Source organism: Zalophus californianus, chromosome 10 (genome assembly GCF_009762305.2).
Source record: "Zalophus californianus isolate mZalCal1 chromosome 10, mZalCal1.pri.v2, whole genome shotgun sequence".
Taxonomy (NCBI): domain Eukaryota; kingdom Metazoa; phylum Chordata; class Mammalia; order Carnivora; family Otariidae; genus Zalophus; species Zalophus californianus.
This window is the reverse complement of record NC_045604.1, coordinates 41,225,053-41,238,576: the sequence shown is the minus strand read 5'-3', so window position 1 is coordinate 41,238,576 and position 13,524 is coordinate 41,225,053. Positions and strand designations below refer to the sequence as shown.

At 41.7% G+C, this 13,524-nt stretch overlaps 1 protein-coding gene across 3 annotated transcripts in view; it reads left to right on the top strand.

Annotated features, from left to right (window-relative positions):
* The window catches only part of ACBD6 (acyl-CoA binding domain containing 6), a 220,352-nt gene extending 215,527 nt beyond the window's left edge, over positions 1-4,825 (top strand). For 2 of the 3 annotated variants that reach the window (XM_027612423.1, XM_027612420.2), the window contains one exon: positions 3,148-4,825. In XM_027612423.1, the coding sequence (XP_027468224.1) occupies positions 3,148-3,302 (155 nt within the window). In that variant the 3' untranslated portion in view covers positions 3,303-4,825. The remainder of the gene's footprint in view (positions 1-3,147) is intronic. The other variant, XM_027612422.1, reaches the window with a different exon arrangement.
* Positions 4,826-13,524: the final 8,699 nt, after the last annotated feature.

The following is a 13,524-nucleotide window of genomic DNA, read 5'->3' as shown; positions in this document are numbered from 1 at the left end:
TTTTACAAATTTTTATGTGTTCATATTTATCAATTTTAGGTTTCTTTTTTTTTTAAGATTTTATTTATTTGACAGATAGAAGAGTATAAGTAGGCAGAGAGGCAGGCAGAGGGGGAGGGAGAAGCAGGCTCTCCGCTGAGCAGGGAGCCCGATGAGGGGCTCAATCCCAGGACCCTGGGATCATGACCTGAGCCGAAGGCAGCCACTTAACCGACTGAGCCACCCAGGCACCCCTCAATTTTAGGTTTCTATGTATTCAGATTTATGAGTAATTTTCTTTATGGTGTCTGGGTTTCATATCAAGTATAGAAAAACTCGGGCCATTTTATTCAGTGAACATTGTGATCACAAGTGGGGGGCCTGTGAGCTTTTCAAAAACCTCTAAAAATATTTGAAACCTGAAATAAAATATTTTTGTTCCAAAAAACAAAAAGAAAATTGCAAAATATAAATAATTAAATGTTTAACTGTAAATATATTATATCAGCTTCATTAATTATTAAATTTAGTGTTCACAAACAGTTTTTTTTTTAATCTATCTAGTACTTTGCTGTGTCCTAACCACATGAATTTCAGTGGCTCTTATTCAGTCCATTCTTTATATTAATGCTGACACTGGCTAATTTCAAGCCTCCTAAAATAGTCATAGTCTCCTACGTGGTCTACCTGCCACAAATTTTTAGGCTGTCCAAGTCACTCTTTTAGAATTTTCATCCTAACACGGAGGCCAAATTATGCCACTCCCTTCCTTATAAATGCAGACTTTACTAGAGCACTCGAAACCACACTTCTCAGCATGGCTTAGTATGGCTCTCACAGCCCTGCATGGTTTGACTCAAGTCCACCCTGTGTTCTTTTGACCGTCTGTATCACTTCCCAGAGCCAGCAGACGGTTGGTTCTCTCAGTACTCCCTCCATTAGTGGTGTTTTCTCTCCGCAATGCCTGTCTCCACTTACCTGGAATTTTACTCTGTCCTTCAGAGCTCAGCTTACATACCACCTACTTGCATTTTTCCTGATCCCTCGACTTCTCCACCCACCCACCCCACCTCTTTGCTTGTATGTGTGTGTGTGTGTGTGTGTGTGTGTGCGCGCGCACGCATGCGTTACAATAGTTACTGTTTTGTGTTAAGAGTGTCAGACTTCCATATTAGCCTCCCAGCTGTTAGTAAGTTCCACAGAGCAGGAATCTTAATGCGTCCTTGGTAGGACTGGTATGGCATGTACTCAATAAAATGGCCATTGAATCAAACTCCTTACTCTTCTTTCTTTCCCTGTTTTTTTTTTTTTTTTTGACCTTTTGTTGTTGCTGTTATGTTCCATCACCTATGAAAGCGTATGTAAAATGTATATGAAGAATTTAAAATATAACTTGAAAAAAATGTACCCACCACCTAGCTTAAGAAATGCAACATTGCCAATATCTCTGAAACCTCCTGGGTGTGCTTATCCATTCGCATGGCCTTCCCTCCATCCCCTCTCCCAAGATTAACGCCATCCCAAATTTTATAGTAATGATTTCCCTTATCGTTTTACTACATATTTGTCTCTCTGAACAATGGTGTTTAGTTTGGTCTATTTTTAAAATTTTGTTTAAGTGGAACCATACTGTATGTATTCTTCTGACTCGCCTCTTTCCTTCAACGTTATGTTCTGGAGGTACACTCGTGTGTAAAAGTATAGTTCATGACTTTTCAGTGTTGTATGGGATTTTATTGAAGAAGTAAACAGTTTTATTTTCACATGTTATTCTTAATGGGCATTTGGGTTGTTGACCTTTGGGGTCTATCACGAATAGGAAGAGCGCCGCTACACACATTGTTGCAAACGTCTCCTAGAGAACCACACACAAGTTTCTCTGGAGTGTGTAAGTAGGAGTGGGATGGCTGGGCGCAGGGCCCACGTGTGTGAGGTTTAACACAAGCTGTTGCCCGTAGCGACGGCACCAGCGTGCGCTCGGGCCGTCCGGAGGGGAGCGTCCCCCGCCCCAGCCCGCTCCCGTACCTTCGTACCGTCTGTTCTTAATTTCCACCTCTCTACTGGGTGTGAAATGGTATCTCCGAGTTTTAATTTTCATTTCCCTGACTACTAATGTGGTTGTTCATCTTTTCATATGTTTATTGCCATTTCTGTTTCATCTTGTATGAAATGCCTGTTTTTGCCTTTAGCCCAGTTGTTTCAGTGCATCTGAATTAATGGATCTTTGTTTCCTTGCTGATCTGCGACGCCAGTGTTGTCATAAATCAAGTTTCCATATATGTGCAAAAACATAGATAGCTCTCCATTCTAGCCCTTTGGTCTGTGTGTCCTCCTGGAGGCGATACATGCCATCTTCATAATGAGTCTCCGTATCTGTAGGTCCTTGTCCCCTCCCTGTGTCTTATGTGATTTGGGCCATTTGTTATTTTTTTAAATAAATAAAAGTTCTGTAGAGGGATGGTATGATTCCTAGGCCAGCTTTTTTTTTTTATTTGCAAATTTTAAAGTTTAGTTAGTTACCCATTTAACCCCCTCTTCAAAAACAAAACGAAATCTTTCTTTTTACATTTACATATTTTTAGCCTTTTGACATAGCCTACAAACCTATCATTATTCTGATCAAAGTAAAATACATAAACACTATTTTTGTTCTCTCCCTCATTCCATTCTTAAGAGAGTCTAAAAACCTCACAGGTTTTTTTTTTTTTAAAGATTTTATTTATTTATTTGACAAAGAGATAAGAGAGCACAGTAGGCAGAGCGGCAGGCAGAGGGAGAAGCAGCCCCCCCGCCCCCGCCTCCGCAGAGCAGGGAGCCCGACGTGGGACTCGATCCCAGGACCCCAGGATCATGACCTGAGCCAAAGGCAGACACTTAACCGACTGAACCACCCTGGCGCCCCTAAAAACCTCACAGTTTCAAAAATGTGTTTGTTTGTTTGCTTCTGGGCAACCAAAAAAGGTGAATTTGATTTTCCTAACACTTGAGAATGCACTCTCATGGCCCAGCTCTCCTCACAAGGCCCGATCACCCACCCACCAGCCGCTGGAACATTTCTCATTGTTCAGGATCCCTTACTGCTCAGCCCTTGCCTTTCCTGCTGGGGTACAGTCATTTCCCTTCGTCTCACAGTAGCCTTCTTTTCCTGTCTGTCCATTTCCCCGTCAGCTGCTGCCTGTGAGTTTTTGGACATCGTGGAGCTGCTACTCCAGTCGGGCGCCGACCCCGCTCTCCGAGACCAGGATGGCTGCCTGCCGGAAGAGGTGACAGGTTGCAAAGCTGTGTCTTCCGTGTTGCAGCAGCACACGACTGGCAAGGCTTAATCAAAAGACTGGAAAACCACACTCTGTAACATCAGAGAGCGTCAATGATGAAGGAAAACTGCAAAAATAATACTTCTTTTACCACCCGTCTTTGGTATACATTGGCTAATAAAAGTGGTTCTGAGGAACTGGGATTCTGAAGTCTCAGCAGTTCATTCTCCTTGCATCCATTCCAGCAAGTACGGTTTTGGTAATGAACGTGTGTACTGTGCATAATACAATCCAATTCTGCTGAGCGTGCGCTGAAATGTATCACTGTTCTAGAGGGTGGGGCACGGAGGAGACACATCGTATTTCACAATATTAAACATGGCTGCTCTTTAAAAAAAAAAACATACAGCAGCAAAACGTGACCGACGGTGTGCTACACTGACAATTAGGCAAAGTTGCACGAAATCCCAGGACAGTAGAGATCAAATGATCCTGTGGCATTTTGCAGGCTGGTCTGAATAGGTAGCTAAAATGTCTTTTCTTTCTGGCAGATGGATTGCGAAGATAGAGAAGAAAGAGGGGTGTTAAGAAAAAGCAAGCAAAAGAAAAAGGGTAGAATTTTGTCATAAAAGGGGTCTAGAAATCAGAGGAATAACCAGATTTACTGAAAACCTCAAAACGTTGGGCATTTTAGAGTAAGATTCAGCGACCTCACTTCAGGATCAAAGCACAGGTTCCGGAGGATTCACTGGTTAGGTCGGGGTTCCTTAAACTCACCTTCACAGAATGGGGAGGGATTTCCCCAGGGCCCTTTTAATTGGCTCTGATGTCCCCCGTCCTTGCCTTTGGCAGTAGTCTCTGGAAATGGGCTTAGACCTGAACTGTGAGGCCTGTTTGAAATGTGAAATAGCCCATTATGCCCCAGTGCTTAGTTGTGATTATAGTTATTTCTGGATACCAGGAGAGCTTTTTTTTTTTTTTCTTCATTAAAAACATAGTACACCACAGTGTTTCTTTAAAGGATAGACGAGTATGCCGCTGTTGAAACCAGCTCCCTACGTTTCCTCTTTAAGCCTCAAGAACTCCATCGGGGGAATCCCTTGACATTTCTCATTATATAAGGAAAGTAGATTGTTGCCATAGGAAGAGAAATGAAGTAAATGATTTGAGATGCAAAGATGAGTATTTAAAAGGTAATTTTTCCAATGTGTCACTATTAAGAAAAGTAATAAACTTGCTTCGTGGGAGCCCTCGACAGTGGACACAGTTTCCATTAGCTGCACCTAACCTGTCCTTCTGGAACAAGCCCCTTCAGAGGAGAAATGAGGCATGTGAATGCTGCTTATTTTGTGATTTTTCTAAGCTAATTTCTTATTTTCTGAGATGTAAACCAAATTTCTTATTTTCTGAGATGTAAACCAAAACCATTCACTAAGACTGTTCATTCTTTAAATGGTTTCTTAATTATCTGTAGAAGTGATGTGCATGTTAGTACATACTGAAATATTACTGTAATTCTGGTAGAGCTTTCTATTCATTATCTGTTCTTTTCCCATAATCCCAGCCACATTGCAACCTGCTATTAAACTAAATTCTCTCATGTTCCACATTGTGTTTTAACAAACATTATTCATTAGTTACAGTAAAAGTGACCAAGATGTTGCATGCAGCTTTCATTAATAGTGCTTTGTGCATTTTAGGACATTAGCAAATCAAAAAGTGTTTAATTCATTTCAGATTTACAGGGTAGTTATCTAAGCAGAAAGCTATCAAGGAGCTCCTTTTCTCATTTCTCTTTTGTAATTTGACCTTAAAATTTCTTTTTTTTTTTTAAGATTGATTTATTTATTTTAGAAAGAGAGAGAGAGAGCATGCAGGAGGGCAGGGGCAGAGGGAGAGAGAGAGAGAGAGAATCTCAAGCAGACTCCCCGCTGAGTGTGGAGCCTGACTCAGGGCTCCATCCCATGACCCTGAGGTCATGACCTAAGCCAAAATCAAGAGTCAGGCACTCAACTAACTCAGCCACCCAGGCTCCCCTGACCTTAAAATTTCTGAGACAAGTTTTTTAAACCTGTTTTGGCACATCTAAAACTATATAAATTGTTTTTAAGCAAAGAATATAGCTTGTTTTATATTTATTTTAAGGGTCTCACATTTACATTCAAAGCTGTCACTAAAAACAGTCATCAACTTTACATTTTCTAGTGCATTCTAAAATCATTTCCCAAAATCTCTATTCTTTTGTCACTGGTACTTGAATTTTTGAAAACCATACTATCATGACAATCTGTGGATCATCTCCCTGTGGCTTGAGGGAAAGATTTCATCCAGAAATGTCAGAAAACTGGATCTTGGTTTGTTTTCATTCCCCTTAAATTATTGAATTATTATGTTGTGCATCACAATTTAGCCGGATCATGAGTTCCATTGGCAAAAGCTGCAATAGTTCCCACCGAGCAAAGAACACGAATTTACTGGAGCAGAAAGCAGCCAACTTCCCCAGATATGTGGCGAACCATCTCTTCGTATAGTTCAGCAGGATAAAACCAGGACATAATTTAATTTAGCATAACTTTGGTTCTGCTATGCATAATTTTTTTCTCCTGGACAGATTAGTAATGTTCAAGCCCATTAGTGTTTTAAAATATCATAGAAAACCTTTTCCTTTTCCTGAAAGTTCATTTCTGGTCATGACACAAGTATTTCAAAATAATTGTTGCTTTTTTTTTTCCTAACATTTACTGAGATTGGAATTCAATTTACTTCATCCTCGGTTGAAACTCTCTGATTTGTTATTTTTATTATACATAATATTTTAAAAATTGAGTCTCCACTGTGTTCTCAAGCTGGAAACTAGTTCAGTTGGAGTGGTCATAAGAAGATGGATAACTAAAGACATTTGTCTGAGTTAGTAGTTACTTTTTGCACTTGAATTTTCTAGACTGTTTACAGATTGCCTTTCTACTCTTACCTCATTCTCAGTTCTCAAGACGATAATTTTTCCTATCTTCAGGTCCACCTCTGTAGATGTACGTGTATACATAAAAACATACCTAGCCCCATTTTCCTATGTCCCTAAAAAAAACGCAAAAGAGAATTTGTTGCTTTTTCTTTTCTCTTTCCCGAAGATACTGTGATCAGAGCAACACTAGTGACTCTATCTTTATTTTTTATTCATGACTCTCATTTGCTTTGCCCTCCACCAGCTAATCTAAGAGGCCCAGATTGCCTTCACAGTAGCTTTGATACACACTAGTGAAAAATGAGGAGTAAAAAGAGAATCATGTAAATAACCATTAAAGAGGAGACAGAAAAATACCTGAATCATTGTTATCTTCAGAACGCTTGCTTGAGTCTACTCAATCGGTGTTTTTTAACTCTTGGGGAGTGTCCGAACACTTTGAAAAAACTATGAACCTCTTCCCTAGAATACAGTGTTGTACATGGAATTTTGAAAAGTTCACAGATCTGCTGAAGCCCATCTATGGACTCCCCAGGGGTCTATGGATCCCACTAAGAACCCTTTTTCCTGACTCCTTGTTACAGTATTTCAAGAATGAGAAATCTTTTGTTGACTGACCCTATTTTCGTAGTTCTAAGTGCTCCTACCGAGTGATCGGGGGTGTTGCTGTGCCTATCTGAAAGAATAAGAGAAACACTTTTTTTTTTTTTTTTGAACCACTGACCAAGATTTCAACAGTGTACACAGACTGCAGTTTTATCACTGATCACCACATGGGGAAATTTTTATTTATTTATTTTTTAATTTATTCACTGTGTATTAGAGATTCAGATGTAACTGGGCTTCCTGTATTTTTTTCTTTTAAAGATTTTTATTTATTTTTTGACAGAGAGAGGGACCACAAACAGGGGGAGTGGGAGAGGGAGAAGCTTGCTTCCCGCTGAGCAGGGAGCCCCATGGATGCGGGGCTGGATGCGGGGCTTGGTCCCAGGACCCTGGGATCATGACCTAAGCCGAAGGCAGACTCTTAAGGACTGAGCCCCCCAGGCGCCGTACATGGGGAAATTTTTAAAGAGACATTGGCCAAAAAGCCGGACTCTCACCTCTTTGACCTCTGATTCTGCTGCAGGACAGAAATGAGCCCATGTGTTCAATTCTGTGTGACTAGTGATGCCTTTTCATATGCAGTTAGCTTTTTTGACTTTTCAGAGGCTTTCATGGGCATTATTTAATCTGTCATCCCTCCATAGGGATCCTATCAAGTAGCCAGCGCACGTGTTTATTAAGGCCACTTAAACAAGGATGAATTGAAGATACAAGCCGGTTACCTAAATTGCCCAGGATCACAGAGGAGTAGTAGAGCCACAGGACCAAATCTACTGAATCTCAGTCCTGTCTATTTGACCACAAAACTCACGTAAAGTTTTAAAACTCTTCCTCCATTCAATCCAGATAATTTTTGAGAGGCTGCTGAATGACAGACACTGTTCTAGGCCACTGTCATTCCCTTTTCCCGTTATCATGGATATTTAGAATTACATGATGTTATCTCAAGATATTGCATGAGGTATCTTGAAAAGTCTCATAGAAATTCATAAATTACTTACGAAAACCTAAATCTTTTAAACCTACCATAACTGTGTCTCAAATAAAGATGTAAGAAGTCAGCCAATTGGCCACATCTTGTTATCTCTTAGGCTTGTCAGGTAGAAGGATAACAACCAAAGGATAATATCTGGAACTGTATGTATTATATCTTTTTTTTAATGTTTCATCATTTTCCAGCTAAAAGGTTGCTATAATCAAGTGAACCTTTCTATTAGATAGGTATTTCTTAGCTTCCTGCCAGGTTTAACTGCTTGGCTATGGGTTATTATTCTTTGTACACTACGGCATCCCTGAGGATTAATGAGCAAGGTGCATGATTATAGCGGAGCTGAGCTTGGGTTGCAGAAGGGGTTAGTGCCCAGGCTAATACATGCTTCAGTTGAACATGAAGACTTTCAAATGTTTATTTAACATTTAACAGTTGAAAGGTTTCATCAAACTTCCAGTCCCCCAAAAATCCCCTTCATAAATAAATGTTTATCACAGAATAGGTATGTTACCCACCAGCCACAATTTAGTAGTATATTGAGTTTAAATATTTGTGAGTGAATCTCAAATCCTAATTCCTAAGGTATTTTGGATTAAATGTGGGGTTTTTTTTAAAGATTTTATTTATTTGACAGAGACACACAGCGAGAAAGGGAACACAAGCAGGGGGGCAGTGGGAGAGGGAGAAGCAGGCTTCCCGCCGAGCAGGGAGCCCGATGCGGGGCTCGATCCCAGGACCCTGGGATTATGACCCGAGCCGAAAGCAGACGCTTAACGACTGAGCCTCCCAGGCGCCCCTGGATTAAATGTTTTAAGAGTAGTTACCATACTATATTTGATCCATTGTAAGGCACACTTTTTTTGGTTAGTGACACATAAACTAATGTGTCTTACAATCGATACATTGTAACTTCAAGGACGTAACAGTAATTAATACCTTTTGTACAAGATTCTATGCACAAGCATCTTAATTGAACCTCAGAATAATTGTAAAAGTAGAAATGGTATTTTCTCTGTTTTGCAAGTGAGGGAATTGAAGCAGAACTGTCAGGGAACTTGTCTGAGGTTCTATAAATAGAAATAGTAAGCATGCTCATCTTTTTATGGGCTTTATTATAGGTAAAGCACGTCAATCTACATGATCTTATTTTTTTTTAATTTTTTTTTCAGAATCAGGGTGATTATCCAAGCTTTGTGATACCAAATCAAAAAGTTTTCCTGTACCACGTTATCAGTGGAAACAAAAGCATCCATCCTCAAAGGTACATTAATAATCAAGCCTCTTCATGGATTTTATATATACACATTGGACTTTGTCCTTAGGACATATAGAGCTTTCAGGGCAGTCTGTTGTAATCATGTGATTTGAAAGTTACGATCATGATTGGAGCTTTACCATAAGCATCTTTAGTTATTTTAATAAGTATCCTTTCACAGTTCCTTCATCCGAGAGATTTTGGGCCCAAGTATAGTGCTCGTCAGACTGATAATAATAATCACCTTCCTTGTTGTACTCATCACTTAACGTTTATTATGTACCAAGCCTGATCAGTTTTTCAAATATGCATTAACTGACATTTCACTAAAGGCCTGAACAGGAAAAGCTCTCTGACCTCGTCTGTATTCACTTATCCTTGGGAATGCCTTGTCCTGCTCCTCCCTGGGAAGGACTTAATGGTTTGTTCACCGGCAGTTACTGGGAGTTTGTGGCTTTTTATTTCCTACTATCTTTACTCTTATATATAAATTCTTCAAAACCCTCTTTCCTGTGTTTTGTTATATCACTTTTCTTGGCACAATTATAAATGTCATTATCTTACATTTTCCACTGTCTCTTCTCTGGGGACTCCTGTACTGAAGTCACTTCTGAAGGTGTGTCCCTTCCTCCTTAATCGGAAGCCTCCAGGGCCCCAAAACTAGATGGGGCTGTTCATAAGGTGCATGCTAGCTTATTTATACTCAAGACAGAATCTTCCTTTCTGAAGTTCCTCCTACATGGTCTTAGAAGGAACGAACATGAGTTTGCAATAGAACACTGAGGTTAAAAACCAGATGGGAAACCTCCCGGGAGCCGCCCCCCATCTCATGCATTTGCCTTGTGGCGGAAGTCAGTGCCCTCCGTGTGGGTGTCTCTTATCGGTGGGGAAATGCCCCTGGAACCCAGAACTCCCGCCTGCGGTGGCTGACGCCAGGGCTCCGTGAGAGCACTTGGACTGGAGCGCGGCTTTGCCGGGGCCGCCCTAGGCGGCAGCAACAAATTCATCCTCCACACTGCAGCCTGGATTTATTTTTCCTCTCACTTGTGTAGCAATCCTGGTTTCCATTTTCATATTTGGAAGGTAAGTTCAGTTGATGGACACTCTGTAATAAAAAGCTCTTTTAAAATACGTGCACACGTACACACACGGGACTGCCCACGGCTTTCACGGGGTACATTTCATAGAGCCCAGAGCTTAGTCCTGGATATGTTTATAGCACTTTAGCTCCGTTTGTGAGTTTGGAACCCTTCCAAAAAAAGAAGAGAAAGACATATATTATTGTTTATAATCTGCTTTATTCCGCCAAACCTTAACTGAACAGACTTGTGGATTGCTGTTTAAATCCCTCAGTGCCTTTAACTGCCGGTACAGAAAGTGGTTAATGCGCATTCTGAACGAAGCTTGGCATCCACTCCAGGAAATCACTTTAATTGAGAAGCATTAAATGTTAAAATGATTCTAAAAAAATAATAAAGCCAGCGCACATATTGAGTAGAAAAGTCCCGGCCCATCAGTAATATAGGCTCCTGGTTATCATACTCCTCTAGCCTCGGTGAGCTTAAGCCGGGCAGTTGACAGGTGTCGAAAAAGTGACTTTCAATCCCCTGGTCACTATCTGCAGGCAGCCGCCCATGAGCTGGCCATCAGGCAGCCAACCTTCAAGGGCTCCCTCTTTAGAGGAGGGGAGGGAGCTGTCAACTTTATAGATGTTTGTTTTTCTGGAATAATAAGCTGGTCCCAGGTGACTAAAATATGAGATTTAACCTCAAAGTCCTTGCCTGGGCTTTCCATTGCTATGCTGAAGCCATCTGTTGAAACCTATTTACCATTTTAATGACCTTTTTAGAAAAAAAACTGCTTATTTCCAGCTCTAAGTGTGTGCCAAGACCACTTTTTTTGGGTATTTTATCTTTGAGGAAGTTATTCCCAGCCTTTCCAAAATCCCCAAACCCCTCCCAACCACCCGGAGATCCTGGTGCAGGGTTGGCAAGCAAACGAGAGAAAGACAAACCTTAAAAACAAAAACAGAACTTTCCCTGGCTCTAGACAGCCCAGCCTCTGTCAGTCTTGAAAATTCCGGCCAGTTCAGTGGTCTGCTGAACAGCCTGAAGAACAAATAACTCACGTGGGCACCTTTTTCTCCTGGGAGCTCCCTCATGAAAGGAAGAACGTGTATCCTGTCAGGGGTGTCCTGTGCCTTGTACATTTAGTTACAGAATAACATACCAGTTAATAGCATACCAAAGTCCAGTGTTTGTGCTCAGTGGGGGAGATGGCCAAAGGAAAAATCACCAAAGGAAAGGGTTCTAAAGGAAGATCCTGAAATCACATTAGACAAAAATGAGAGAAGAAAATGAATGCAGAAGTCACCCAGGGACGAGTGTTCCATGCAAAAGCCCACACCCACTTTCTCCATAGGGATGCCACCCACTCTCCTCGGGCAGGAGTGGATCATCTAGAAGATTTCTGTTTAATAGTTTGGATGGCTTATTTTTATTACGCCTTTTAGAAATAGAATAAAAATTTTCCCTTTTCCTACTGACTTGGCCCCATTTTAGATACATCGGGTTTTTTTCTCCAGCGGCAGTGGCCACTGCCTACTTCCCCGAGGCAGCGACCACACGCACAACCGAGCAAGCACTCCGGCCGTGCGCCTTCGCTCGCCACTCCCTGCACAGAGCAGAGGACATTATGAAGAAAGCACCAGGAATTCCAAATGATAAAACTGGAATGGCATTCTTCTAGGGAGGTGTGGCAAAGGGACGCAACAATTTGCCTTTTAAACTGTAAAGGACAGTTTTGAAACCATGCCTGAAATAGCAAATCTAAGGAAATACATTCAGATAGGTTAAGGATCACCTCTCATGATTTTACTTCTAGCTTGGCAAATCAGTTAAAATTTACAACACAGTGATTAGCCTTTGATCTCTTACTATCCTTTTCTGATTTTAGCTGAGTTGAATCCTAGGCCCAAGGAGAAAGAAAGAAAAGCAGTGAAAAACATTTGAGTGTTGAGCCTTCATTTGTCCTCCTGAGTTTCTGTCTTATTTTATTCTTTCTGGCCAGTGATTTCTTTCCTATAGTCTTCTTTAAGCAGCTGTGTTTTTGGAAAGCCACTGTCAGAAAAATCACACTGCTCAGGGGCTGGTTTCTAGTGACCAAACCCAAAAAAAAAAGCTGGGGGTGGGGGAGAGATAGAGAAAGATCAGATCCTCTGCTTTGCTTCCTTTGTGAGCTGAGAACACATTTCATAATTCCAAGAAGTTACTAGGTTGGCATTGTGTGGCAGCTGTACACAGAGTACAGAGTGGAAATGGTCCCATGATTGTCGGTCTGATATACTCAAAACGACTGCTAGCATCCTGAAAGCAAAGTCCACGTAGACAGGCTGGTGACAAGGGGTTTGAGGACGGAAGGCTCAAGACGCGGTGTGCAAGTGCATACATGAGCAGAATTCTTGGGCCCCGACATTAGTGCCTCAGGAATACTCAGATGAGTAATTAAACTGAGGTGCAGCAGGGCCCTTCCTAGCCACTTTGTGAATTTCCCTCTCAAGCACCCAAGGGACTGGGCTAGGGAAGGAAGCAGGTCCTCGTGTCCAGAACCTCCTGCCTTCCTCCACCAACACCCCCACTCCCATGTGATGCTCTCATCTTCACCTGTCCTGGCTGCCTTTCTCGGCCTAATGAAGTATTTACCATAATTCCCTCTCCTGAGAGCAGAGATTTCGGTCTTCACTAAAAGACCTTCAAGCCCCCCAAGAATCTCGCTGGATGTCTGCCTGGGTGGTGGTGTCTTTCCTGTGTAACGGCATAGACCGTGGGGCACAGCATGCGTCCAGGGGTTAGGTAGAGTCAGGACAAGCTGGTGGCAGCAATGGACTGCGGACTCAGGGGTCCAGAGCCCCCCCCCCCTTGTACCCAAGCAAGTTGTTCTTGTGGGCAGTGCTACTCACAAAATAGGATGACCGAGAAGCCGACACTACACTGTCTAAGGAGTCTCAAGATATTTCACCAAGTGCTCTGGGATAGCGAGCAGCTAGCGTGGTGAATGAGTTTTCTCTGCCCGTTCTCCCTCGGCAGACTCCATCAGCACTGTCCACTAGAACTCTCGGCAGCGATTGAAGTGTTCTGTGTCTGTGTGTCCAAATACAGTAGCTGCTAGCCACATGTAGCTACCGAGGACTTGAAGCAGAGCTGGCATGAGGAAGGAAACGTGCACTGTTATTGAATATTAGTCAATTTAAATGTAAATAGCCACGTGTGACTAGTAGCTGCCGTATGGGACAGTGCACCTCTGGATCTTCTCTTCAAATAAAACCAATCACTAATGGAAAAAGCAATCCAGTTTTTCCTAGATGGAAGCCTAGCTCTAAAGAAATAGGAGGACTTTAATGTTCTTTTAAATATTTTTAAAAAATATTTTATTGATTTATTTGAGAGAGACAGAAATAGTGAGAGAGAGCATGAGCAGG